The sequence below is a fragment of the Eleginops maclovinus genome, chromosome 17 (genome assembly GCF_036324505.1).
Source record: "Eleginops maclovinus isolate JMC-PN-2008 ecotype Puerto Natales chromosome 17, JC_Emac_rtc_rv5, whole genome shotgun sequence".
NCBI lineage: Eukaryota > Metazoa > Chordata > Actinopteri > Perciformes > Eleginopidae > Eleginops > Eleginops maclovinus.
This window is the reverse complement of record NC_086365.1, coordinates 13,327,422-13,352,536: the sequence shown is the minus strand read 5'-3', so window position 1 is coordinate 13,352,536 and position 25,115 is coordinate 13,327,422. Positions and strand designations below refer to the sequence as shown.

General features: G+C 39.6%; 1 protein-coding gene across 1 annotated transcript in view; it reads left to right on the top strand.

The window, feature by feature from the left end:
- Positions 1 to 985: 985 nt before the first annotated feature.
- The window catches only part of tfec (transcription factor EC), a 40,993-nt gene continuing 16,863 nt past the window's right edge, over positions 986 to 25,115 (top strand). The window contains 2 exon segments of the mRNA XM_063905106.1: positions 986 to 1,113; positions 8,584 to 8,808. Coding sequence (XP_063761176.1) covers positions 8,599 to 8,808 — 210 coding nt within the window. The 5' untranslated portion in view covers positions 986 to 1,113; positions 8,584 to 8,598.

Below are 25,115 nucleotides of genomic sequence, written 5' to 3'. Positions count from 1 at the left end.
CCTATCTGGTCTGGTATTTTCACGTGCCCTTCTAGACTTATTGTGGACACGCAGCCGTGGCCTTGTCAGTGAGCAGAGGTGTGTCCACTCCGGCCCCTCAGACACGCTTTGGTTTTTGGCTTGATTAACTACTTAGTTCAGTCTCTCAGACACAAGATTGCAGGGAAAAAGCAAGTAATGAAGTGCTTTTGAATTTGCATTCCTGAGAGCTTTCACAGACGCCTTGATTTCAGTCTGCTTTCGCTGTTTGTTCTCCGTCAAGAGATGTCTGCTATTTTAACGGTAACGCGTAACAAGTGTCCATCCAACCTCCTCCATATTGCTCCCTCATCAACCTAACTGCCATGAACAAACACAATCAACATGCATCTGAAGGGGAATTTGGAGGCTTTTTCTCTCAAATGGTCCCTGATGGGTTGTTCAACGCCGTCATTATGCAGATTACAGTGTGACCGTGAAGCAGTATCGGAGCCCTTTCCCTCTGGATTGAAATGTCACCGTTCCGTAAAGCTGACCAAAAACACTTGTGTGTTTGGTTCTTAGGAGTCGAGCAGCACTGATCAGTTATGGACAAACCGTCTCAAGAATATGAAATTAACAGCATTGAGTCGTCACTCCACAGTCAAGCCTTTGTCTTTAGTTTCGACCTTGACAACAATAGCAGTGTGCTCGCTTAAGAATCAGCTTGTTTTTACCAGGTAAGAACCAGTTGAGAATTTCCAGAAGTCTCCACAACCAGTCATATCCATCTAACAGCATCATAAGCCTTTTCTTGTGGCTTATTTTTAGTTGGGTTTTATTCATTTATGAGCCACTGTGGTTATGTCACACGATGACTTGCCAATTTCTGTGATTATTTCTGTCTTATATGTTGGGCAGTCCACAGTGAAGCTTCCCTTTGCACCCCGCTCTCCGGGTGCAAGAAAAGAGGAAACATATTTTGGTTTAAATCTGGGGCCTTTTAACTGGTCCATGCTTCCAGGAATGATCAAACATCAGAAGGCAGAAACAAAAGCAAGTTATTTTGGCTCAGTTCAAGTTGGACTCTGATTTAGATAAGCAGACACACAGTTTACCACAGGCACCTGTCTTCTATAGTCTTCAGAGTAAAAGGTAATCCATTTCAAATTCTATTCTTTATACAATGTACATAATATTCTCCTGCAATTTTAAATGTATTGTTATATGACTTGATGTGTGGTTAAAAATCTATGAAGTGAGCGGGGAAAAAAGGGATTGCCTTTTCCAAGAGCAACATCCTGTTTGACAGGAAGTTCGTTGCTGTCAGGCGGGAATGTTGTCGGGAATAAAAAAATACATCTATGATTCTTGAATCCTTATACATTTACTATTCATAGATAAGTAGATATGGCACTAAATGTAGGAATGTATACAATCTGATACATCTAATAATGACAAGTGAATAATGATGGTAAATAGATAAGAATGGCTGAATTAATAGGATGTGTTAAAGTAAGACAGACTGGTTTTAAGAGTTATCTTTATATCGATGTAAACCCATATTGGGTGATGCAAATTAGGCTATTTGTTATTGGACTTAATAGTAAATGTTTACTATTAAAACATGTCCCCTGCTAAAGGTATAAAAAAAGAAGATTTGTCATTTATACTTTGAGTTTTTCTGCTCAAACATGATTTTATTTCAAGTAGTTTGAAAAATCAATGCCATGTGATTACAATCAAATGTGTACACAATATAGAAACACGTACACACATTGAAAATAAATCAAAAGTAGTGTATAATGAATAATAGTGTAGGCTATGCTATGCCGTTAGTAGGATTAAAAAAAAGGTTACATCATTTTTTATGTATAATTTGTGATTAAATTGCTATTTATTTTACCTCTAAAGTCTTATCTTTATGCATCATTCTTTATTTTCATATTTTGTATTACTAATCTAAATCTGCAAGGTAATTAAGGGTATCAAATGGATTTAATGGAGAAATATAAAAAGTGAAATATTTGTCTTTTGAGTTAACAGAATTATACTTAAATGAAGTATTTAACTTTCCGCCATGAAAAGCTTACTCTCACATCTGTCCCTGCCTTTACATCTACAATTTCAGTAAATGCCTTTGTTAAAGTATCTGCATCCTTTGTGTGGTCAGAATGACACAGCGGGAAAATCTTTAAAGTTCCTCATGGGGTTACTTCTTCATTTCATTAGTCACCTGATATTATTTACAAAACGTAAAGAAAAAACCCTCTGCACTTCTCCAATCTTGCATCATGGGAATGTTGTTCTCAGGAGTTGTGGGTTGGGAGGGAAATGAGATATAAGACAAACATGGTGTAAGTGTGTAAAGGGACTCACGGCACGATGAGTCACAACCAAGATGACTAAGTAACATTTATTCTAAAAGAGCTTTGAACAAAACATCTGTCACAATTAATCCTGGAAGTGTTAGATACAGTAGATCAGATACATTTAAGGATTAAGACGTTCAAAGGTTTATTAAAACTCCAAGCAAACTTTTCTTAATATCAAAGATGAGCCCAATTGATTGAATTTGTGTGTAGCTGTGTAGTGTGCACAGATGTGTGCAGTGCCACATCTGAGGATGGGGTGCAAACTCAGAGAAGTGTGCAGCAGGATGGAAGTGTGCACTGGTACTTTGACATTTATGCACAGGGCACTCCAGGTGTTTTGCAAGCGGTCACTTGTGTCTGACTCATAACTTGACAGTAATGTCATATCGCACAGTTTACGACACACGCCTACTGAAATGTTAGAGGATTTTTTTTGGTTTAATTATAGTTTGAAGGGTGTAAGTTGCAGTTTCAAAAGGGAAATACAAGTATGAACAATCTTTTCTTCTTTGGAGATGTTGAAAGGATTCCTACACCACCATCTTGTGGTCAATGTGGAAATGACAGCTTGGATTGTGCATTGCATTTATTAAGGCCCTGTCTGTAATTGTTTGAGCTTTTTGCTGTAAAATAATTCAATGATTATGTGGGCAAAATTAAATTAAATCTAAATCAAAATTGACTAAAAAATAAAGCAAAAGTGTATCAAAAATAATAAAATGTCAATAAAAAATTACAATAGATAAAATAAATCAGTGTCACCCTTTACATCTATTATTAGCCGTAATAGTATTTTAGGTAAGGTTAACTTGGCGTTCAGTGTGGTAGAGAGATGTGTAGAAGAAGAAGCAGAAGAAGAAGAAGAAGAAGGAGAAGAAGAAGAAGAAGAAGTAGAGGTGGGCTGCAGGGACTAATGTGCTGGAAGAACGTAAACATGTCTGCTCTGAGGGCCGACTTCAAAGTGAGACTGCTAACCTCCTCTCAGCGGTGGCGCACACCCCTGATGGATGGAAAGCGAAGGTGAATGTTCATCCACGGTCTACAGCCCCTTCCTGAAACCACTCTTTGAAGTCACAAAAGGGATCTGATTGACCTGTGAAGTAGGCACATATATGGAGTAGTATTCAGCAACGCACGTGCACATGCTGCCTTTGTTTCTCCCACAGACGGGTTTCCCATAATGCAATGGGACTGCAAATATGCTTTTGGTCATGCTAGCAATTTTAGTATGCAGGGTCATGCAGACTTGTATCTTAGAGTAGAGGTGGGACACTTCCATATTTGTATTGTAATAAAATTGTTGAAGGATAGTGGAACATTTCAATGGAAAATGACAAAGTAAGTCTTTCTCTATATTTTTAGGGATGAAACACGTCTTATAAAAAGTGTTTTTCAGTTTTTAATTGATCTTAAAAGTTGATTATTAATTTTCTTTCCTGCAGAAACTCTTAAAGAGGCCCTTTTATGGTCATTTTTAGCTTTCATAATTACATTTTAATTCCTTCTACTTGCATAGTGCTTCTTCCCACACTTGCGTGTCCGTCGTTATTTCCATTGTCTTATAAGCAGTGGGCCTTCCTGATTAAAATTCGGTTTAGGCCTCAAAGATAATCCAATATATGAGATTAGATGCCATAATATCATTACAACACGCCCAGATGGAAAGATCGGTAAATGTTAGCAACACTTTTAATTGTGTTAATTCTCAAAATAGCAAGTCTAATGCGGTTACAGTCGCACAGAGGTGACAGTTTAGTCGTACACTTGAGTTGGACGTGTCTGAATAAGCACTATAGTCTATGTATTATGTCTAATCCCTGCATCTTTGACTCCTGGAAAATGGTGTTTATTATACTAAAATAACATGCAAAACTAGCGTTATAATGGAATATTAAATAACCTTTTTCCTATACATAGTTTGCATGGCTTATCTCACAAGTATTTAAGTGATTTGAATCATGAAATCAAATTGAACAGACTCTGTATAAACCTTTTTTGAGGGGTGCATGTTAAAGAGACAAGCAGTGTGATCATTGATAGAGGCTGGATCTCCTGTCTGTCTGAGCTCTTCATCATTATCTTGGCTCGCTGACTCATGTCTTGAGCACAGAGAACAAAACTCTCGCGGCGGCCTTGTTCCCGGCGCAATGGGGAGCCGGGAGGGACAATAAGAGAGAATTAGCTGTGAAAAAAGCAAATAAATAGGTGCTTCAATACATGACAGCCCAGCAACAAAGCCCACTGTGGATGAGAGGAAGAGCGAGAGGAAGAGCAAGAGCAAGAGAGAGAGAGAGAGAGAGAGAGAGGGACGAGAGGCCTTGATGAAAAATAAATAGTGGAGCTCAAAGAGGCAAAAGGTTGAGCGGATTGGAGGTGATGATGAGTGGAGAGCTGTACAAAGTAGTATATCTATGGGAGAGGTTTTAATGAGGCAGACGTCCATGTGTGTGTGTGTGTGTTTTCTCATCTGTGACACAGACACTCAGAAAATCCTCAGCAATGATACTCCAAACTTCCTGCCTCCATGTGGGTGGGTGAGGATTTGTGTAAGTGTGGAACACAGACAGACATACTTCAAGGAACTTCCTTCAAAAGGTGCTGGACTTGTTAGAAAGCAATACCAGGTGAAATGTTAAACCCCAAAGTGGAAGTTTCCCCCTCATAACACTATTATTAAGCACCATAATTCCTGCAGAAATCCAAAGAAAGAACTAGGTATTCAAGCAATAAATAAAATATTATTGTGAACTACAAATATAAAAACGTGTGGCTATTGAACACATCGCCAGACGACTTCAAAAGCTATACCAAAGCAAATAAACCTTTTGCTCCCTATATGATTAGACTGAATTTATTGAAAGGTAATTGATTACTTTTCAATACAATTGTTGGGCTAATTATTGCAGCTCTAGTCATACTGTTACAAGTCTCATCTATATGTTCAAAAAACAATATCCTACTGGTTTTGCTGAAGATAAAAGCTTGGAAATCATTGGTTGTTTTTGTGTTGTTGAAAAGGACTGCTTGTTGTTGTTAGCATCTCTGCGACCTGACGTGATTTAGCTGCTGCTAGATAGTTCTGTTAAAGCTGGTAGTTTGGTCTTAGCGTAAGCCTCTGGATAGCTAACTGGAACAGACAGCCCCTGGACAACCCTTGGTGGCCTTATCAACGTATTTCTTACTATTTCAGGAGTCACTGACACATACAAGTTGGTTACTCTGTCTGGAAGGTTAGCTAGCTGTTAGCGCTGGCACAGTTAGCCTAGCAAGGTGCGATAATCACCTGCAGTGGAAAATGGGTGCTCAGTTATTGAGTGTGTACCGCTCCTGTAAATCCATTTCATTATATGATAAAGTTCCTCATCTACTAAATTGCTGATTTAGATTAAATTGATGAATAATCATTGACCAACAGATAGACAGTGGCCCAAAACCTGTGAGTAACTGTTCTAGGTAGAGTTTTGTCAAACGTGACGAAAAAACAAATGAGATCAGAGACTGTGATGCAGGCCTGCAGCCGGATGTAAAGCAGCGGGAGCATCGCAGCACCTCCAAGGCTTTCTATATCTGCTTCTCCTCTGAGCAGCAGGAGGCTTTTAGTTCTACTGTCAGTTCTCAGTTGGATTAAAAGCAAGTCAAAACAAACTCTAACAGGGGGTAACGCTTGTAAAACAACCAGGTAATGATACGGTGGTGGCATCATGAGTTCAGGACATCACAGTCACACACTGTTATAGCGTTCAAGAGACAGTCAAGTTAGCCACGTTAGCTGAGTTAAGCTAATGTGAGGCCTGTAACTCTTCACCAGCTAGACTTCCTGGTTAGGAATTAAAGTAAACAAGATGTAAGTCCTAACCTAGTATAGTCCTTGCACATCCTAAACTTGACTTTAGATAAACAGACATAAGTGACCTATGACAAAGCAACAATTCCAAAGTCCCAAATAATTGTTGGTTTTGCCGAATGACAATTGGAAGGCAGCTGCCTCGACCAGGGCTGCCAACAGTGGATTAGCATTCCTCTGTTGTAACACTTTCACACACAAACCATGTGTGTGATGTGAGATAATGCACACTGGTTGAATGAAAGATCTGAATTTAATTGTTCATACCAGAAAGCTGGATTTAGCTAAATACTTTAGTGGTTTTTCACTGGAGATGCTGATTGATTAACTGTTCAAACTTGATCCTGAACTTAGTTTGGAAACAAGGTATTAGTCAAGTAATAAACCATAACGTATTTCAATAAGGATGTCTTACTCCAATGAAAGTCCTGTTCTCTGGAAAATTAGAAAATATAACAGAATTTGGGAAACGTAGAGAAGGAAAATGAGGGAAATGTATCCAGCATTAATCTCATTCTTCTTCTGGCTGCGGCTATCACATAATATTCTCCTGAATTGACCCAAACAAAAGTCGAAAGTGCTGTCTGGGCTTGGCAATGGGGCAGGAGTAACTGGGTGACAAAAGCCTAGTTGAGTGGCCAGTCAATTGTTACGTGAGAAAGATGCCTTGCTCACGGACTAACAGAGAAGCTCAGAAACCACAGACAAAGACTCACACAAACAAGCAACTTGCTCCAAATGGCCAGTCTTGGAGGAATGCAGCTAGGTGGACAAAAAAAAACCTCCCCACGATAACACTGCGCCTAGGACTGCCTGGCAAGTAATGTGGCAAAAGTTTTTCTGCAATGTTGGCGACAGAATAAAGGCAATTAAAAACAGTTTGTGCCGTGCTTGGACAGCCAGGCAGTCGTGTGGCTTGCCAATTAACCTCCCACATAAGGAGAGAGAAGAGATTTCTGAGATTATAATCACACACATTCTCTTTGTGTTCAATCAGTTCTGCATTGTAGCAAATGTTCGAGTCTCCTTTATTATGTATTCTCCATTAGTACTCCAGTGCCAGTGACAGCTAATTTGCACTCAAATATTGTAATTTAGATATGAAGTACTGACTTACTTTCACACTTCAGCCCTTGACTCCCCCCCCTGGGACCATCGGCTGATGACGACTCCCCACTTCTGGCCAAGATTCTGTAGTGGATCCCAGCTGGGGCCCATTACCTTTATTTCTGTCGTCAAAACAAAAAGAAGAAATTAAGTGGTATGTTTTCATCTGTATAAATGGCACCAGTGATGCTCAATGCTGGACATTTCAACGCATCTTTCGTGGACTGGAAAAATATGGGAAAGGAAGTCTGAATTTCTCGAGTTAATTAAAAGTACCAAGAACAGCAGTGCATGTGATGCATGCAATATTCAATTTTCAATTTTTATTCCTCTATTTCTCAGACTTCAGCCTCCATTTTCCAGGATTGTGTTGGAAAAGATCATACCTTAGTCCCATATTTAGCTGAATGGGTTACTTTATTGGTTGGCAGGGATGCTTTTCAATCTAATTGACTTTTGATTATATATTATATCAACTGATTCTGGTTATGTCACAGCCTCAAAGATGCTTTGATCAGGGACATGCTGCTTGTTGTTACGAACAATCAGCCTGGTCCATCTATTCACTCCATAATGGAAATACTAACATTTAATAGAATAAAATCAATTGATGAGTCCCTAATTCATTTCATAAATAAAAGCCAGCATAATACTATTGTCAGAGGACTAAATAGATTCAAGAGAAAAGAAAGTGGATCATTTCTCAGACACTGAAATACCTGGAAGGGAGATATAAGAAATACAGTTCTACAAATTCAGATGAAGACAGTGAGGCTCCACGGCAGAAAGCTATCAAATGTTAGCCATCGTATTTCGGTTCATTGGCAAAGTGGGACGGTGTGGATGAATGCCAATTTGTATACATAAAACTCTTAATTTCCGGCTGTAAAGCGATTAAATGATTGACTGAGATCCTATTCGTAACACGTTATATATGCTACTGCTAAAACTAACATATCTCTGTAGCGTTTCTCCACCAATATTGGAGGTTAAATACGTCAGCTTAGGGTGAATCCTCTATAAATGGCTGCACTTACTTACTATCAGTGATCTTTTAAAGACAATTTCAGATGGGGACAGATTGTAATCAGCGCTACTGAACATGTCTCTTTCAAAACTGAACTTTTAAACTAATACACCACACAACACAGCCTCATCTATTTATTGCCCCCTCGTTTCCTATTCCTTAACCAGATATTCACAGAAGACTAAATCTAGATTTAATAAGGATAATAAAACAATTTCATACATAATCTTTCATTCACTGACAACATGTTATGTCCTTTTCTTGTTGCTTAGATCCAGTTATCAGAAATGTTCCAATCGGGCTCAGACAACCAGTGGGTTCTGAGTCAGGGAGATGACCCATTGGGTTTTTATGGACCTGAACGACATCCACATAGCTGGCCTCAGGTCTGCCCTCCTCAGCCCAGCAGCACCGCTCAGTATTCCTGCTCTCAGCTAGTCTCTGGTGGATCCTACAGCCGATCAAACGTCCCAGTTTGGTACCAAGACACATGGAAGGTAGGTGACAACAGAATGTAACGGTAAAAGGTGATCATAAAAGCACTCGTACGTCAGTTACAGTGGTGGCTGCTGGTCTTTCAAAGAGGGGAAGCTCATTGTTGGCCTACATCATAAAAGTTTCAATTTATTTATACCTAAATTCTGCCCTCCGTTGCTTTTCAAGGAAATGGTCTGTGATCCTGTCGTACCAAGTAGGTGTCTTTTCCAGGGACTTGACCAGTGTCCTCTCAATGGCCAGCAGAGCTAGGCTGCTTAGACGGTCTTGGCCCGTTGTGGTGCGGGTGTAAGATTTAAGCCTTTTTAAACAGGAGAAGCTCCTTTCTACACTCGCAGATGTAACTCCAATTGTTGCCACTAATGATAGCAGTTTGTACAGCTGTGGCGTTGCACTGTCCAAAAAACCAAGAAATCCCACAGCTTTCCCCTCTTACCCTGCACGTCCTGATTTGAATACAGGTCTTGAAGTTCAGACCTCAGTCTACCTGAATCAAAGTATTGGCCATAACTTTCCATGACACTCTGGAATGCCTCCTCTAGAAACACTTCTCGCATCTCATCAAACTTCCCTGGATTGACTAATTCTAAGAGCCACAAACTTTACAAATTTGATCTGCTCCATGAGATTATCAAGGATGGTCATGTACAGATTTCTGTAGCGCTCCTGGGGATCCTGGAGTTGGGAGAGACGGCGCTTTCTCATGGGTTCTTTTCGTGGGTTCGGATGTGAGACTTGCTGCTTTGTCATAAACAGCTTGGAAATCCCCCTCTGACCTCTTCTGTTTGACAAAAGCAAGAAGAGACTCAATTCTTTTCTTGCAGTACAGAACGTCCATGGCCCTCTGCTAGACGATATCAAAGACCACATCAGACTCGGAGAAGATTTGTTCAAATGTGTACAACATGAACACACACTCAAAATCCTCCAGTTCCATTACAAAACCTTTGGCACAATCCAATGTGTCATCATCCATTGTCTTATCTGCAATGATGTTATCAAAAGTCTGCAGGAGGCCATCATAGTTGTTTGCCACAGTGTTCACTATCCGTGAGGTGAAGTTCCATCGAGTAGGAGCGTTTCTGGGCAACCTTGAACAGCCTGCAGACTCAAGAAAATGTGTCCTCTTTGTGGATTTGGAGAAAAATGTGGCAAACCCGTAGAGTGATGCAAAAATATTCTGCACTCAGACAAGCATTTAGCCCCTTGTGACAGCACCAGATTAAGCCTGTGTGCATAGCAAAGCACAAACATAGCCTTCACTTTGGCCTGCAGACCATTGAGGGCTGAAGCCATGACAGCAGCCCCATCGTATGTCTGTGCCACAAGTTTATCCCTAAAATTGTAGCCCTGCATGTTTCCATTTAATACTTCAAAAAGAGACTGAGCATCTCAGCCCCCAGAAACATTTAAAAAACCAATAATGCGCTCCCGAATTTTACCTGCAGTATGGATGAATGAACGAACTAACGAAACGATATTAAACTCAAACAAGGATATGTGGGAATTATGTTAAACTGAAACAAGGAAATACAAGAAATGAACAATGGAAATGGTCAAGCAATTTCGCCAAGCAAATATCAAGTAATGGGTTGCTGTTTGTCTTTTGACTTCACTTGCAAAATCCGCGATGGGACTGAGCTGCCAAATGCTCAAGTGACGGTGTATCTCAAAATAGCTGTCAATCAAAAAGTGATTCAGCCTTTCGACTGATCCTCCAATCATCATGCGGGAGCCCAGTGTCCAGGCTAGCCGAGGCCAGCCCACTGCTCCATCCACCCCCAGAGACGCTGAGTCTGAGACAAAATCGTGACATTTATCCAATGACCGTCGAGTTTCGAGGCAATGAAAAAAACTGTTCCATGCAGTCTCATTGAAGCGGATGGACGCTCGGCTTCTACGGGCAAATGCATTGACATTACGGTAATGTAGGAGAAGTTAACAAAATCGAGTCAGTCGACTTGTGATAAGTAGCTGATTCTGAACGTTGGGAAAGAGACGTGTGTGAATCAGCTTTTCTAATTAGCTGAATAAAAGTTTTTAACTTCCAGTTTTCTTAAAGGCACTAAACAGTTTTGGAAGTAGTCCTACTTGGTCTCAAACCAACCCAAAAACACCAAAAATGTAGGAAAAGTTAGGGAGAAAATCTTAGGAAATATCAGAACAAATTGAGAGAGACATGCAAATTGCAGGGTCATCAACCAAGAAGATGTCAAAGATATTTCAGTGTGGATCAAAGTGATGGACTGAGCTAGAAAATGACTATCCATAGATCAGATATCATGAGCATTTCAAAAAAATATAATATTTAAAAAGAGTTTGAATGCGCATTTCGGAAACTCACTAATTAATAAATCATATTATAAATACATTTTAAGACACAATATCTAAGAAACAGTTGTATTTAATGACCATAATCCATTATGTATTTACATTAAGGTGTTAAAAGACAAGCTTTGTAAGAGTCAGTTATCCTTTTCCACCATTATAAACATGTAATGTGTCTCCTATAATGTGCATTACTCCACCTCTGCTCCTCCCAACCTCTTTACCTCTCATTGCTTTATACGGCGTCCAGACAAAGAGCTGTGATCACAATGCAAACAACTAATTGAGTTTCTAAGCTCCGCCGTCAATGTGAGTTTTCCTTATCCACACCACCCTTATTGAGCCGTATATCACCACAGGTATATCATTAGTGAACCGACAGGTGAAAAAAACGTCACATGTTTAATTACGGAGCTTCATCGCATGCATGAGCTGTTATAAATATGAAGCCCAGCCAGGTCGTAAACACAGCGGGCCTCCTCTGGTGAACCTCCTCCTGCCTGCTGCATGTAAACAACATCAATGACACATTGTTGACTCACCACAGCCGCTTAGAGGCCTTAGCATATAAAGAATGAATGAAACGGGTCTATTACAGTAAAGATCCCTGCTTCAGAAAGGCTATACCTACTGTATTTTAGAGTGAGTTGCCTCCATTGCTGCGAATGTGTGATTTTCAACTAACCTAATACAGTTGTGTGAAATCTGAAGTCAACATTTCTGTTTTTGCAGTGTATCTGAACCTGATTGAGACTATACGGCTGTTGTCAACACAGAATATTTGACTGAATGTGTTTTTTAAGCGGGCATTTCTATGGAATTTCTCTGGGGATTGTAGCAGCATTGTCCACTCCACACAATGTGCTGACAGATCACTGAGCCATAACGAGCTACAGCAATTACTGTATGCCATTCAATGCATGCACTCTCTGTGTATTCATCCACTCTTGCATACATGTGCATTTCTTCAAGGTTGCAAGAAGATTGCAGACCCCGTTTGGGACTTTATCTATTTTCCTGCTTTGATGCAAAAGTAGGACTGAATTTTGGATGCTTGGGATGCGCTTGATGCTATCGTGAAAAGCAGCCAAATGACTCCCAAATCGGCTGTGGTTGTCTCCTAGGCTTTAGGGAGGGAATTCCTGGAAGGGAGATATGAATCAGACTATCAGAGGAGGAGGAACAGAAAACATCCCTACATTAGATGGATGAGTGAATACTTCAAAGCATTGTTGCAGTATGTTTTCTCTCTTCTGTAGGAGGCCTTTCATGTGCTAAAGTTGCTCTGGTGTGTGATGTGTGTGTTTGTGAGTCCATACCGGCCCCAAGGTACGTGCTGCCCCCCCTTTAGAAAGCTGATGAGGAGAGATCAGGTAGATGCAGGTGGACATGGAGGAGGGGGAAGATCCTTTAATATTTATTCTCCAAATAAAAAAAGAACGGAATTGGCTCCATGATGCTTAAAGAGGCCTACTAACATGTTGCTGTGAATGAAAAGTAGTGCCTTTTAAATCATCCAGATCTATTAATCAAATCAAATCTCTGGAAAAATAGAGATACCACAATCTCCTAGGTAATATGAAACTACTTACAGTATGTTCTATCATGGTTGTAACAGTATGTCCTAACAGTTTGTCCAGTGTGACGATGACACTGCTTAGAAACCCGTCTGTATGGTCATGAACAATAGCAGCGTTTGATATATACTGTATGTCGGCTTTATCAGGATATTCTGATCTGTTCTGTATAATAAGAACTGCTCGGTGTATAGTATTCTGAGTCTACTGTATTTAATTGCTTTACAGTCCCATTGTCAGACCAGCAGTTTTGTTCCAAAATCAGATCTGATGTGTTCTGGAAAAGCTGTGAAATACTGCATCCTGAATTTTGGAGACATATCATTCTGGTGTACGTGTTTGGTTTAAATGTCCATACATTCTGTTGCCCTGCTTGTACACACTCTGGCAATCAAACACAAGTGCAAACACACTCAGATTAATCTTACCACTAAACATAAAGACATAAAAAGAGGGGAGGAAATAAGAGGAATGCACGAGACAGAAACAGGGTGTCCGGGCAGCAGGGACACTAGCAGAGCATGGGATTGGTTTTGGACCACCCATCTGGACTGGCTCAGCGCCTGGGCTCTCTGGACTGCTGTCTGCCTGCCGGACTGCCTGCACGGATGAGTGAGTTTTGGGATAGAGACGGACAGAAGTCCCGTGTAATGATTCAGCAAGAGGGAACAATGTGCTGGAAACATTAAAACATGTCAATGGGAAACACACATGCTATCACCGGCACGTAATTACACTTCATTGCATTTAGTAAATCAATTCAGTGAGGATAAGTTCATATTCATGTGTTGCTTAACATAACAATATGTAGGTTTACCATTCTTCAACTCAGGGACGCAGGTTAGGGTTGTTTTCGGTTACAGAAAAACTACAGGCTTCATTTTCATATCCTTTTTTTGGAAAGGTGAAGCATCGGCCAAAAAGAGACATCTCATTTTTGTACAACTCAACAAATTATCCTTCACTTTCATTGCTAAATTTGACCTTGGCAGAGGTCTGTGCTCTCAGAATGACCTTATAGTTGTAACTTGTAAATGAATTAGACAAAACATTGGAAATCTTGAATAGAAATGTAAAAAAAAACTGAAGCAATATTATTAATATTCTGTGTATTTTATCTCGTTACAGTCCAGTTAAACTCATTTGCTAATTCGAACTGTCTATTAAAGATTACTGAACACTTTTTGACAGACTGACTGCACTTAACCTGTGATTTGACCCTCTCTGCTTGCTCAATTGCCAGCTTTATTCACACGTCATACGGTGAATTCAATTAACTAATCAAATGGAGCCTCAGACTTTAATTGTGTTTTCTGTGTGACCTGAGAAAATAATCCCTAAATGGGACAACAGCCTCACTTGTTTCTCCAGTTAGCAGATTTACAGGTTTCTATGTCATTATCCAGCCTAAATATGGAGCCTGGCCTCATACATACTTAAATATCTTATTTTAGTTCAGCGGCAACTAATATATCACCAAAAAGAACAGTATCAACAACTTTTTGGTGTTGGCAAAGCTACGTTTCTCTTGTTTATTACATGATTGTTATGAAATTGCTCTCTTTTGGGGAGATTTACCAGAAAAGGGTCTTTCCCCCGACCCTTTCTGCTGTTCCAGGGTTAGACACTAATAGGATTAGACAGTATGGCCCTTTAAATGTCCCATGTTTGGTTCTTGAGTGTCTCACACTGGTCATAACTTCATCCTAACAACACACACTGCCACCACTCCAGCTCACGCTTGACCTCCTCTTATGCTGATCGTTCGTACAAAAAAAGGCAGAGATCAGGCCGTCAGACTGTCCCGATAATTGACACGCAGTACAAAAACACAGGGCACTTCTGGATAAAACATATCATAATCCCTCAAGGTGGGGCAGCGGGGGGGTTTCGAGGCCACCAGGATAGCTATTCACAGCATCCAGAGACATGGAGGGACCTCCGGGAAGGACATTGTGAGGTGTTGGTATGAGACTGGGCATGACACCCCTGGGAAGAATGGTGATTAGTAACGAAGAGGATTGACTACTCTCTCTGGGGCATTTCTGAATCATACAGGTGGCACTGACTAATGCCTGTTAAATGCTATGGTAGGAAAGATGTCTTATTCTAACACATACAAAACTTGGCTGATTTACACAGTGATGGGTCAATTCTCAGTTAAAGCATTGTGTTGCCACCACAGGTATATCAACTGTCTGTCAGGAAGTGTTTCTTTAAAACTAGGGGAATGTCATAGAATATCACCTGTGCAGAGGTTGACGATGACAGGAAGAAGCCTAAATGAATAACAGGAAGTAAATGTCCTCTTCTCTACCAGTGTATTGTGTCAAAGACTGTATGCTTAGGTATCTGTTTAAAACAAATATCATACAACGCAAACTGGTTAATCATACTACACAACAGTACATCCTTTATACTTATTTACACCGTGTTACACACATAAAGCGAACAACTGCGGTTGCCATTTGTGATAGTTTAGTACCGATACACCGAGGTAGTGAGGTAGGAAGTCTTTGTCTTTTCACTGCAATGCAATTTAAAGTAGAGACCCCCGTGAAATGATGGCAGGAATTCTGGGTTAACTTGGTAATGGGATTCATTTGATTCTCCTTAAGGCTTCCAGATACATGGTTTGACCCCATCAGTTGAAGGTAGATACTAGCTTCACACTGGCCCCTAATTGATAATTGTTAAGCTAGAAAACATGACGTTTTTGTCCTGTTTAGCGGTGAAATTGTTAGCACAATCACAATCATTTGCATTACAGCACTCAAATATGTCTTTATGTCTGACATAAGTGGAATGGATACATGATCTGGTTTGATGTGGATAAGATGAAGCTGTAAAGCGATAAGTGGCATGGTAAAAAGCCATTGTTCTCAGTGTATTTAGAGACAATGACTGTTAGTATTTATCCTAACAGCAGGGGGCCTTACCAAACACCCCACTCTTTACTCCCTCTCTCTTATCCACTCTCATCTGTTTACATTTACGCCTTGCTTCCCCTTGACATCCATCCCAAACATCCCCAGAAGGGTTTTCGCCCTCTGGCAGTGGTTTTGACCGCAGTCCTTTAGGCGTTAGAGGGGTTATTGGTTACTTGGATGGCCTGATTTAGAATTTGACAGTAATAGATAAAGTTGCTGAAGAGGAATATCAAAAATAAATCTGCAGTTTATCCAAATCACCATCCAATCCAAATCCTCAAATCCCTTATTGAACCTTATTAGAGTAATCCTTTAATATTTGCAAGTAAAAACGTTTATTTTTTCATGTTGTTTTGTATGTCCCAAAGATGCTGAATCAGCTTTTGTTGGACGATGATGAAAAAGGTGATTATAAGCATACAACATGTTAATTAAATACACAGTATGTGCCTGATTTCTCCTACTGTACTTCATACTCCCAATAGTTATGCTATAAAATCGATAATTTCTCAAGAAAAGTGGACAAAAAAGTCACATTGATGAGTCAAAGTCAGAAGAAGTCCAGTGATATGATCATTTGTTTCTGATAAATAGCACTTAAAAGTTCCTACACATCTACGCCTTCAGGACATATCACTGTAGATAAAATAAGAGGTACTTTATTAATCCCAAACTGGGATTGTTTTTTGCGTTGCTGCAGCATAAGACAAAACAAGGCATTGCACATAATTAGAAATGAAAAGAGAAGCAAATGATTCATTCTAAAAATATATAAGCATCTCAAAATAGAAATAGGAATAAACCAGCGTTAGAGAGTAAAACTGAATATATACAGTCGAGGTTGCTTCCTTTGTATCCTAGTAGACATAAAGGGAATGGGTATTCAAGCACATTGAGAGCTTGGCTCAACAGCATGCATTGACCTCCTGTACGTTCACCACGGGCCTCTGGTACTGACGCCAGCAGGCCTTAAAAAACCGATGCACCCAATACAGCCACTCATCCAACCGTTCCACCCTGGGCATCACAGGGGCCCCTGCATACTACATGGGCCTTTATAAGATTAATGCAATGGATGGAGCAGGTGTCTGCCAAAATTCCATTCCTATTTAAACCTCCAGGCCCATACCAGCAACCTAATCCTATTAGGCCTAATTGAGTGAAGTCGACAGTCTTTTTCAGTTAAACTAAGTTCACGCACTAATAGGATTCAAAAGGGGGCAAAAAAAAGGTACAATGTGGAGAGAGTAGTAGTAGTGTGAGTGTGTGGCTGGGGAAGTGGACAGTGTGAGCGGGGTGTGTGTGTGTTGGGACCAGCAGAGGCTTCCCGCTGGGTTCAGGGATCTGTGTTTAAGGGAGAGGGAGGGAGAGGGCTGGAGGTCTCCCTGGAGGCTAGATAAGCGAGGGGGGAACAAGAACAACGTAATTGGTATTCGGGAACCCCTAGTGTGTTTGTGTGTGTGTGTGTGTGTGACTGTATCTGTGTGATTGATAAAGTGTCGTGTAGGAGGAAAAGTTGATCAAAAGCAAAGATTGAAGTGTTTTCTGAGTTATTGCACAAACACAGTCACAGTAACTACGCCGTGAAAGGAAAAAGGGAAGTGAAAAAGGGACTTCATTTGTGAGATTTAGCAACCATTTATCTGGATGGCAAAATGAGACGCATTGTAATCACTCCCAATTAAGCAATTCACAAAATAAGTGTGATTTTTCTCCCATAAAACCTTCACTATTCAGCCATTAGTGTTTATACCGTAGACACACATAGACAGAACATAGACAATAGTATGCATGGCAAATAAAAACACACTCCTTTGACTTTTTATAGGGTGGAATTAAATCCAAATTGACTTTGTGTCTTAGTAACTTTCACTTCATTTATATTAGGATACACACTTGCATCAAAAAACATCCTGATAAGAAAGCTACAAGATATGATCTACAGAGGCACGTCCTCGGGGCAAAGGACAGTAGGAAACAACAGGCTATGCTTTGAAAACACAAAAAACCTAGTCACCTCATTGAGTCCTTCTTGTTTTTGGCTTGTGGCTACATGATCTTATCAGGTCCCTTTGTTAACACCCCCCTCTCCCCCTTTGTCCCCTGCTGAAAGACATGTTTCCCTCTGAGGCAGACTGTACAACTTCTAGTAGCAACCCTTTTTTCCACTGAGGGAATAAAACTGAAGCAAGCATTAAAAGTTGACATGTTGTATATTCAGCATCTGATCCCGGATAAGTGCAATATATTTCTTTAAAATGTACAAACACTGATGCAGTCGCTCCTCTTCATCCTAAACTGAGTAATGCGTTGCCAATGGTGCGTTAAAAGTGCCTCAGACTGTGACAAACTCTTTTCAGCACTTATGGGAAACGTTGCAAACAAGCCTTCATTCAGTTCGCACAAGCTGCACAAAAATCATAGTGTCGAAACCACTGTGTGTGGTTTCATGGCGGTTATGTGCGGAACTATTTCTAAGCCAACCAGCTGCTGGCGGTCGCTTTATATCGAGCCCACAGAACTGAAAATGGTATCAGTTTTCTCTCCATCAACAAAGTGCATTTATGAATTAGACTGACTAAGTAGACCTGATGAAAAGCTGGGGGAAGATCGTCTTGAAACCCTGAAATTAGCAATTGAAGCTACTTATTTGAACCCTGTTTCATGAGACGCCTAAAATAAGGTCTGTGGTTTTTACAAGCCGAAGAGATGTTCATGTTTCTTCCTCAAAATAAAATAGGCCAGTAAATACCCCACAGAGTAAAAACACATGTCGACACGCGGAACATTAGCAGTCTTTAGCTTAGCGGTTTGGACGTGCAACCGTAGTTTGCTTATAGCCTAATGTTAGCTTTTGATTTATGGCGATAGCATTTCACTTCAAAGGTTACCAAGTGGTGTTTATGTGTGGACATTATCCCGCTGAACAAAACAATCATGAACGTGTGTCTGTCACAGATATTACTTTCGGCAATATTCCAAAATCCAAAGGAAAAATCCCGATGCTTTTTGTCGAAGGAGTCCTAACGTCTTGGTGGATCTACAAGAAGATGCACCACTCTGTTGGTCAATACATTAAACCAGGACCCAATGGTTTTAGTAGATGTTGCCTTGAGTGACTCAAAACAGTTGGCATATAGGCAAGGACACACACACACACACACTCACTAAATTAGGGAGGTCAGAGTGGGACCCGGTGTTTAGCCAGTGGCGTCAGTGGCGCAGCCGCGGCCCGAGGACGTAGCCCTCCGTGGCCGCCCACACCAAGAGATGCTGCTCGGGAATCCCTTTGAAGAAAACATATCCAAAAGGACGAGAGACAAAAGGTTAGCGTCGGCTTTCAGTGACCTTACGAGGCGTTCTTTCATCAAGGACAAATAAGCAACAAAGGGACTGAGGGGATAGTTGACATCTAAGGGAAATGAAAAAGGCAGATGTTATCTAGGGGTTTAAAGACATATGAGTGGGTTAACAGTTTAGTAATGGTTTTATTATTTAATAATACAGATTCCTCACAACACGGTTCCTTCTGGCACCTCATTTAGTTGGTACTATTATTAATTGCATTAGTCCTATTCCGTTAATTTGATTATTGTAAGTGTAAGTCAATTGAAGCTAATTTCAGCCTTTTTTCAATTGAACGATTGATTCCGTTCATTTCATGTCTTTTAAAACCTTGTACGTTTACATGTTAGCACGGTTCTAGTCAATAATGAAGTTAGGGGAAAAGGCAGCGTTTCGTGACACAGTTGGAGGACACGGATTCAATAGTCGAGAGAATACAAGTGCAATTCAGCGTATATCTACAGACACATCCGCCAATATCCTGCAAGTCCAGCCTGATGTTATCATTATTCTTTTGAATGTCTTCAGCCTTAATCAGCTGCACGTTTAGAATCTCAGATCTGTGGATCTAAGAACCCTGTTAGAGAAACTACTCTAAAGTAACTTGAGAGACTGCAGATAAAACACTTTTTAGAAAAGCTGACCGGGAGACATATAGAGTGTAAATATTGATCTTTTTAAAATGCAAAAAATAGGATCTGATTCAAGAAAATTAGCCCTAATTTGATTTGGACATTTGAATTCATTGATATTTGAATGGTTAATTATCCCAACTTTTACAACACGTGACCTTTTGAAGACAATACATTTGTTATATAACTCTCCATAGTCACGGTTCAGATTAAAGGAATTCGAAATGTCGGACAGATAATTACACCATTAAATCCCGTCTATGCTCCTAATCATGTTAAAGAGGGATTGCCTTCACAGGAGTTTCATAATGTGATTACATCAGATATCACTTGCAGAATGGCATTGCCTTTGTTTCTTTTCTGGAAGCCCGTGTCCTGAATCGTAAATGTCAAAAATGTTTGTCCTTCTCTTTATCTTTCTAAAACAAAGGAGAACCAAAACTGAAACATGAGGATTATGTATGCCCCTGAATTAAAAGTGCCACAGAGTTTCTTTAAATTGTAGAAAAAGTGACTCAGTCCTCATCCTAAACTGAGTAATGCGTTTCCAATGTCCCAGTAAAAGCAGCATAGACTGTGAAAAATCAACAGGAACAAACTCCTTTTTTCCAACACTTATGGGAACTTTTCAAACAAGATGTCATTCAGCTGAAGACCTACGTTAAAAGAAGGCTTTTATTCAGATTTCTTACATTTATTTTGTTGATACTAAACCATTACAACCCGTTAGTAATTGGCAAAATAGACAGTGGGTTTTAACATTACGTTACACACTTTCTTTTGCATAATTTGACATCATGGGAAGATATGCTTTCTGAATGACGACTACATAAGTTATACAGACAGAGTTCACAAACTATATTTGATGAGCAGCTGATATGCAATAGTTCAGCTTAGCACAATGAGTGGATGTCTATGGAATTGAGAAGCAAAAAATGGAACAAAATACACACCCTTTCTAACTGAGCTACACATATATGACGTCAACAATGTAAATGTTAGATTAAGATTAAGTCTGCAAATATGTTTATTTACAATACAATATAACTTTATTGTCCATTACGAAATGTGTCTTTTTCAACCCCTGAGAAAAAAAACACCTACATTTCAAAGAGCTGTGTTAATGAACTGAGGGGGTCATCGCTTAATTTGTAGAGTTTATTTCTAAAAAGCCTTGTAATAAGGAGTCAATAAAATCAGAATAAGCTGTTTTAATGTTTGAGAAGCTTCATTAAAAGACTGCAAAGTGACACGCATGGTAATTCATATAGTAGAGTAAAGGTCAACAGAGATTAACATCAGTTTAACCTCAGAAGACCTAAAGTATCCCGAGTCCACCACGAAGATCCTCACAAACACACAATGTATTTATTTGTGTGTGTGTGTGTGTGTGTGTGTGTGTGTGTGTGTGTGTGTGTGTGTGTGTGTGTGTGTGTGTAGTAGAGAGAAACAGTCCAGTGATGGAGACTTCAGTCAGAAGGGAGAGGGGGGAAAAGACACACAGCTTAATGCAATGATAGAACAGAGAGAAGAAGGGAGGGGGGGGGGGGGAATCAAAGAATTGGAATAATTGGCATAATTCAAGGTGACTGGGCACAGTCGGGGGGTAGTGTCAGTGTTGGGCGAATCTTTTGCCATCCTCAAAGAGAGACGGTCTGCACAATTAGCCACACGAACCTTGACCCCGCTCAGAATAATTAATGAATAACAGAGGGAATAAAGACAAAACGGCGCAGAGCGGTCTGCTTGAGTGGTGAGCGAGGGTAATACATCAAAGAATGCCGTTAATTGGCCCTGTGGCTTTCATTCTTTGCCCTATTTCTTTCAATTCATTGACTCAAAATAATGGGTTCAGGTTCATTATCAACATGTCGTAAGCCCTGGGAGTGCCAAAATTCAGCAAGGGGAGTGTGTGTGAGTGAGTGTGTGCATGCTTGCCAGTGCATGTGTACAAAAATGTGTGTGTGTGATGGCTTGGTTTTTACGCCTGGCCCCCCAAAGTCCTGACGACATCAATCCCACACAGGGGAGAGTTGTACAGTCGGGTTGAGAGGAGAGCAACAGGCCGCAGTCGCTACATTTTTTTTTTACAGTTTTTATCGCGTGTTTGTGAAAGTGTCGTCACAATGCTGGAATATAACTGGTACGGACAGGTAAGTGGAAATGACACACCTACTCTGGAGGTCTTCTTATATGGCCAAAGTCAAATAATAATTATTCATAAATTGTATTTCATGTAGCATATCGTGAGACTTGTTCATAGCGTCCATTTTTTTGTGTTGAGCACCCATGTTTGCACGCTCCATAAAGAGCCTTGTTTCCGATAGCTGTAAAAGGACTCTGTTAGATGTGAAATCAAAATAAAAAAAGCACCCATGTCAAATGTAGGCCTGAGTTATGTGCATTTCAAATGGCACCAGACCCACTTGAAATAATCCGAGCCTGAAATCCAAGCTGGGATGATAATACCAAACTTAATAGAATTAAAGCACAGCACGTTACTGAAAATCTCACAATAATAAAACTTGATTAAAAGCAGCTGAGGCTCTGAGGGTGATGACGTAAAGAGCGGAGGAAAAAAAAGGACTGTATCTTATACAGCGCCCACCAACATAAACCAATAATAATACAATTAAAAATGTAATGATAAAAAACAAGAATTGAAATGCAACAAATAATATGAATACATTAAAAATGATTACACATTAAATAATAAAAAAATACAATAAATAATAATAATGATTATTAATCAAACTTCTTTTGTTTGCCTAAAACTATTTAATTTATTATTTGTGTCATTTCTTACATTTGTGAAATTTATGGAGAAACACCAAATACTGAATTAAAAAAAACTGACAAACAGTTGTTAGACCTTTTTGGGAATATTTTACTCAAATATGAATGACATTTGTGGTCTTCTATTCACTTTGAATGTAGCACAAAGTAGAACATTCAATAGAACTTTGTCATAAAAGCACATTACATTTCACATGATGTTCTTTGTATTGACTATTGACCTATTTCCTCCAGTTCCTTTCAGGTTATCAGGTAATGGGCCCAGGTGTTGTCATGCTATATTCTCCTCCATGTCAGTTTAATAACAGCAAAACGTCTGTTTATTATCAGTGTGTGGCTCTTACTCTTTGTCTCTCTATTTAGTAGTAAAGGGCAAAGAAGTGTGCAGCTTTGGGACAAAAGTCCCACTCACGCACAGAAGCAGACACACCATGAAAGAGCGCGGGGCAGGAGGAGTGGTTAACTCAATTACCTTAACTTTTCCTGCTCTCGGCACGTGATTTTGTGAGGAATAACTCGGCGCTTGTTACACACTCTGAGGTATTTCAGCTTGCATCCTCTTGGCCGACCACAGCACAGCTTTTTTATTCCCTACTAGTTTTTTCCATTGGCATACCAAAAGGTTCCCATACCTGGGTGAGCTATGTCAAGCAATTAATACCCTGAAATACGCCTTTTAAGTGAGTCTTTGGTCTCTGGGGCTCCCCATTGTGATGAAACGATCGGTGTCGTCTCATGTTAGCCTTGCAAAGGTGCCTCCTCTGCCTGCACGTCAGATCATTAACATAACCACAGATAGAGAGGGAATGATGGAGATAAAGACATAGAGAGACAGAGCAAGACAAGGGACGGATCGAGGGAGAAAGCAAAAGAGTGAAAAGGATAAAGTATAAATTAAGATGAAGTGCTTTAAGTCAGAATGCCCCTCTATATATTTCAATATGCATACAGAAATACTCATAAAGAGGGCTGTATAATGTGAGATTATAAAGTAGATTATCCTCATGTTGTACTTCATGGCTGGATTACTGAATTGTTCTACTAGGGACAGGCCTAAGGGCCCAAAGTGTTCGAGGCCCCTCTTGCCTTCGCCTACAACAATCCACTCTAAGAGACAAAAAATGACTACACAGAGATGCCTTACAACTCCAACATTTCCAAAACAATAAAAAATGAGACAGAATAACTACAAAGAGTAACCAAATGACCAAAAAGAGAGACACATCAGATGCGTAACGACGACAAAGAGACACAAAACGACTATAAAGAGACACAAAACAACTATAAAGAGACACAAAACGACTATAAAGAGACACAAAACGACTATAAAGAGACACAAAACGACATTAAAGAGACACAAAACAACTATAAAGAGACACAAAACAACTATAAAGAGACACAAAACGACTATAAAGAGACACAAAACAACTATAAAGAGACACAAAACAACTATAAAACAACTATAAAGGGACACAAAACAACTATAAAGGGACACAAAACAACTATAAAGGGACACAAAACAACTATAAAGAGACACAAAACAACTATAAAGAGACACAAAACAACTATAAAGAGACACAAAACAACTATAAAGAGACACAAAACAACTATAAAGAGACACAAAACAACTATAAAGAGACACAAAACAACTATAAAGAGACACAAAACAACATTAAAGGGACACAAAACAACTATAAAGAGACACAAAACAACTATAAAGAGACACAAAACAACTATAAAGAGACACAAAACAACTATAAAGAGACACAAAACAACTATAAAGGGACACAAAACGACATTAAAGAGACACAAAACAACTATAAAGAGACACAAAACACTACAAAAGGACAGGAAATTACATTTTCAGATCCATGATTTAATTTCCACATTCATAAGCTACAGTATTTTTACATCCCTATTTCCTCATGAAGAAAACACAACAGTGAGATAGACGGACCAAACAGACAGCTGAAGTGCTCTGTGTGATGGATTACCTATGTTAACTTGAGTTTGTGTAAGATGATTTGTAGAACATACTGAAATGAAGCGGGACGGATGGCCCTTTACACCGTAGGATATCAATCTGACAACGTATAGGAAGCTTCAGAACATGTTCAGTAAAGAACATACATGTGCATGTAAAGGGCTAAAACACGCACAGCCACAACCTTTAATCCCTAACGCATTTGGACAGCTGCAGCCGCTCAATTACACTGAGATGAAAGTGATCAGACGGGATTATTAATTATGGAATCCCGACACATGTTGATAGTGACTCACTGATGAGATGTGTCGTTGTGAAAACTTCACAGACGGCAGGAAAAAGAGAAAGTAAAGGAACATTCGTTTCACTTCATGCATGCATTATCAACGCATAAGTGGGATGAATGCAACGCATGCCTGAGAAGTTTATCAGTTGTTGTTTTTTGACGCTGGTGGAAGCAGAGAAGGGAGAGCAATGTGCGGAGGTTTAGTCAGAAATATTAGGATTGTAATTTAGTGAAGTAAGACATTGTGGGACGGGCATAGAATTGATCAAATGTATATATTATTTGCATATTTATGGATTCAGATTCATTCAATGAGAGAAAAAAAGAGTTTTAAAATTATTTTATTACATTTTTTTGGGTATATTTTAACTTATTGGTGTACTTACTTTGCATCCTTAATAAAAAAGCATATTTAAAGTCTTATTATGGTA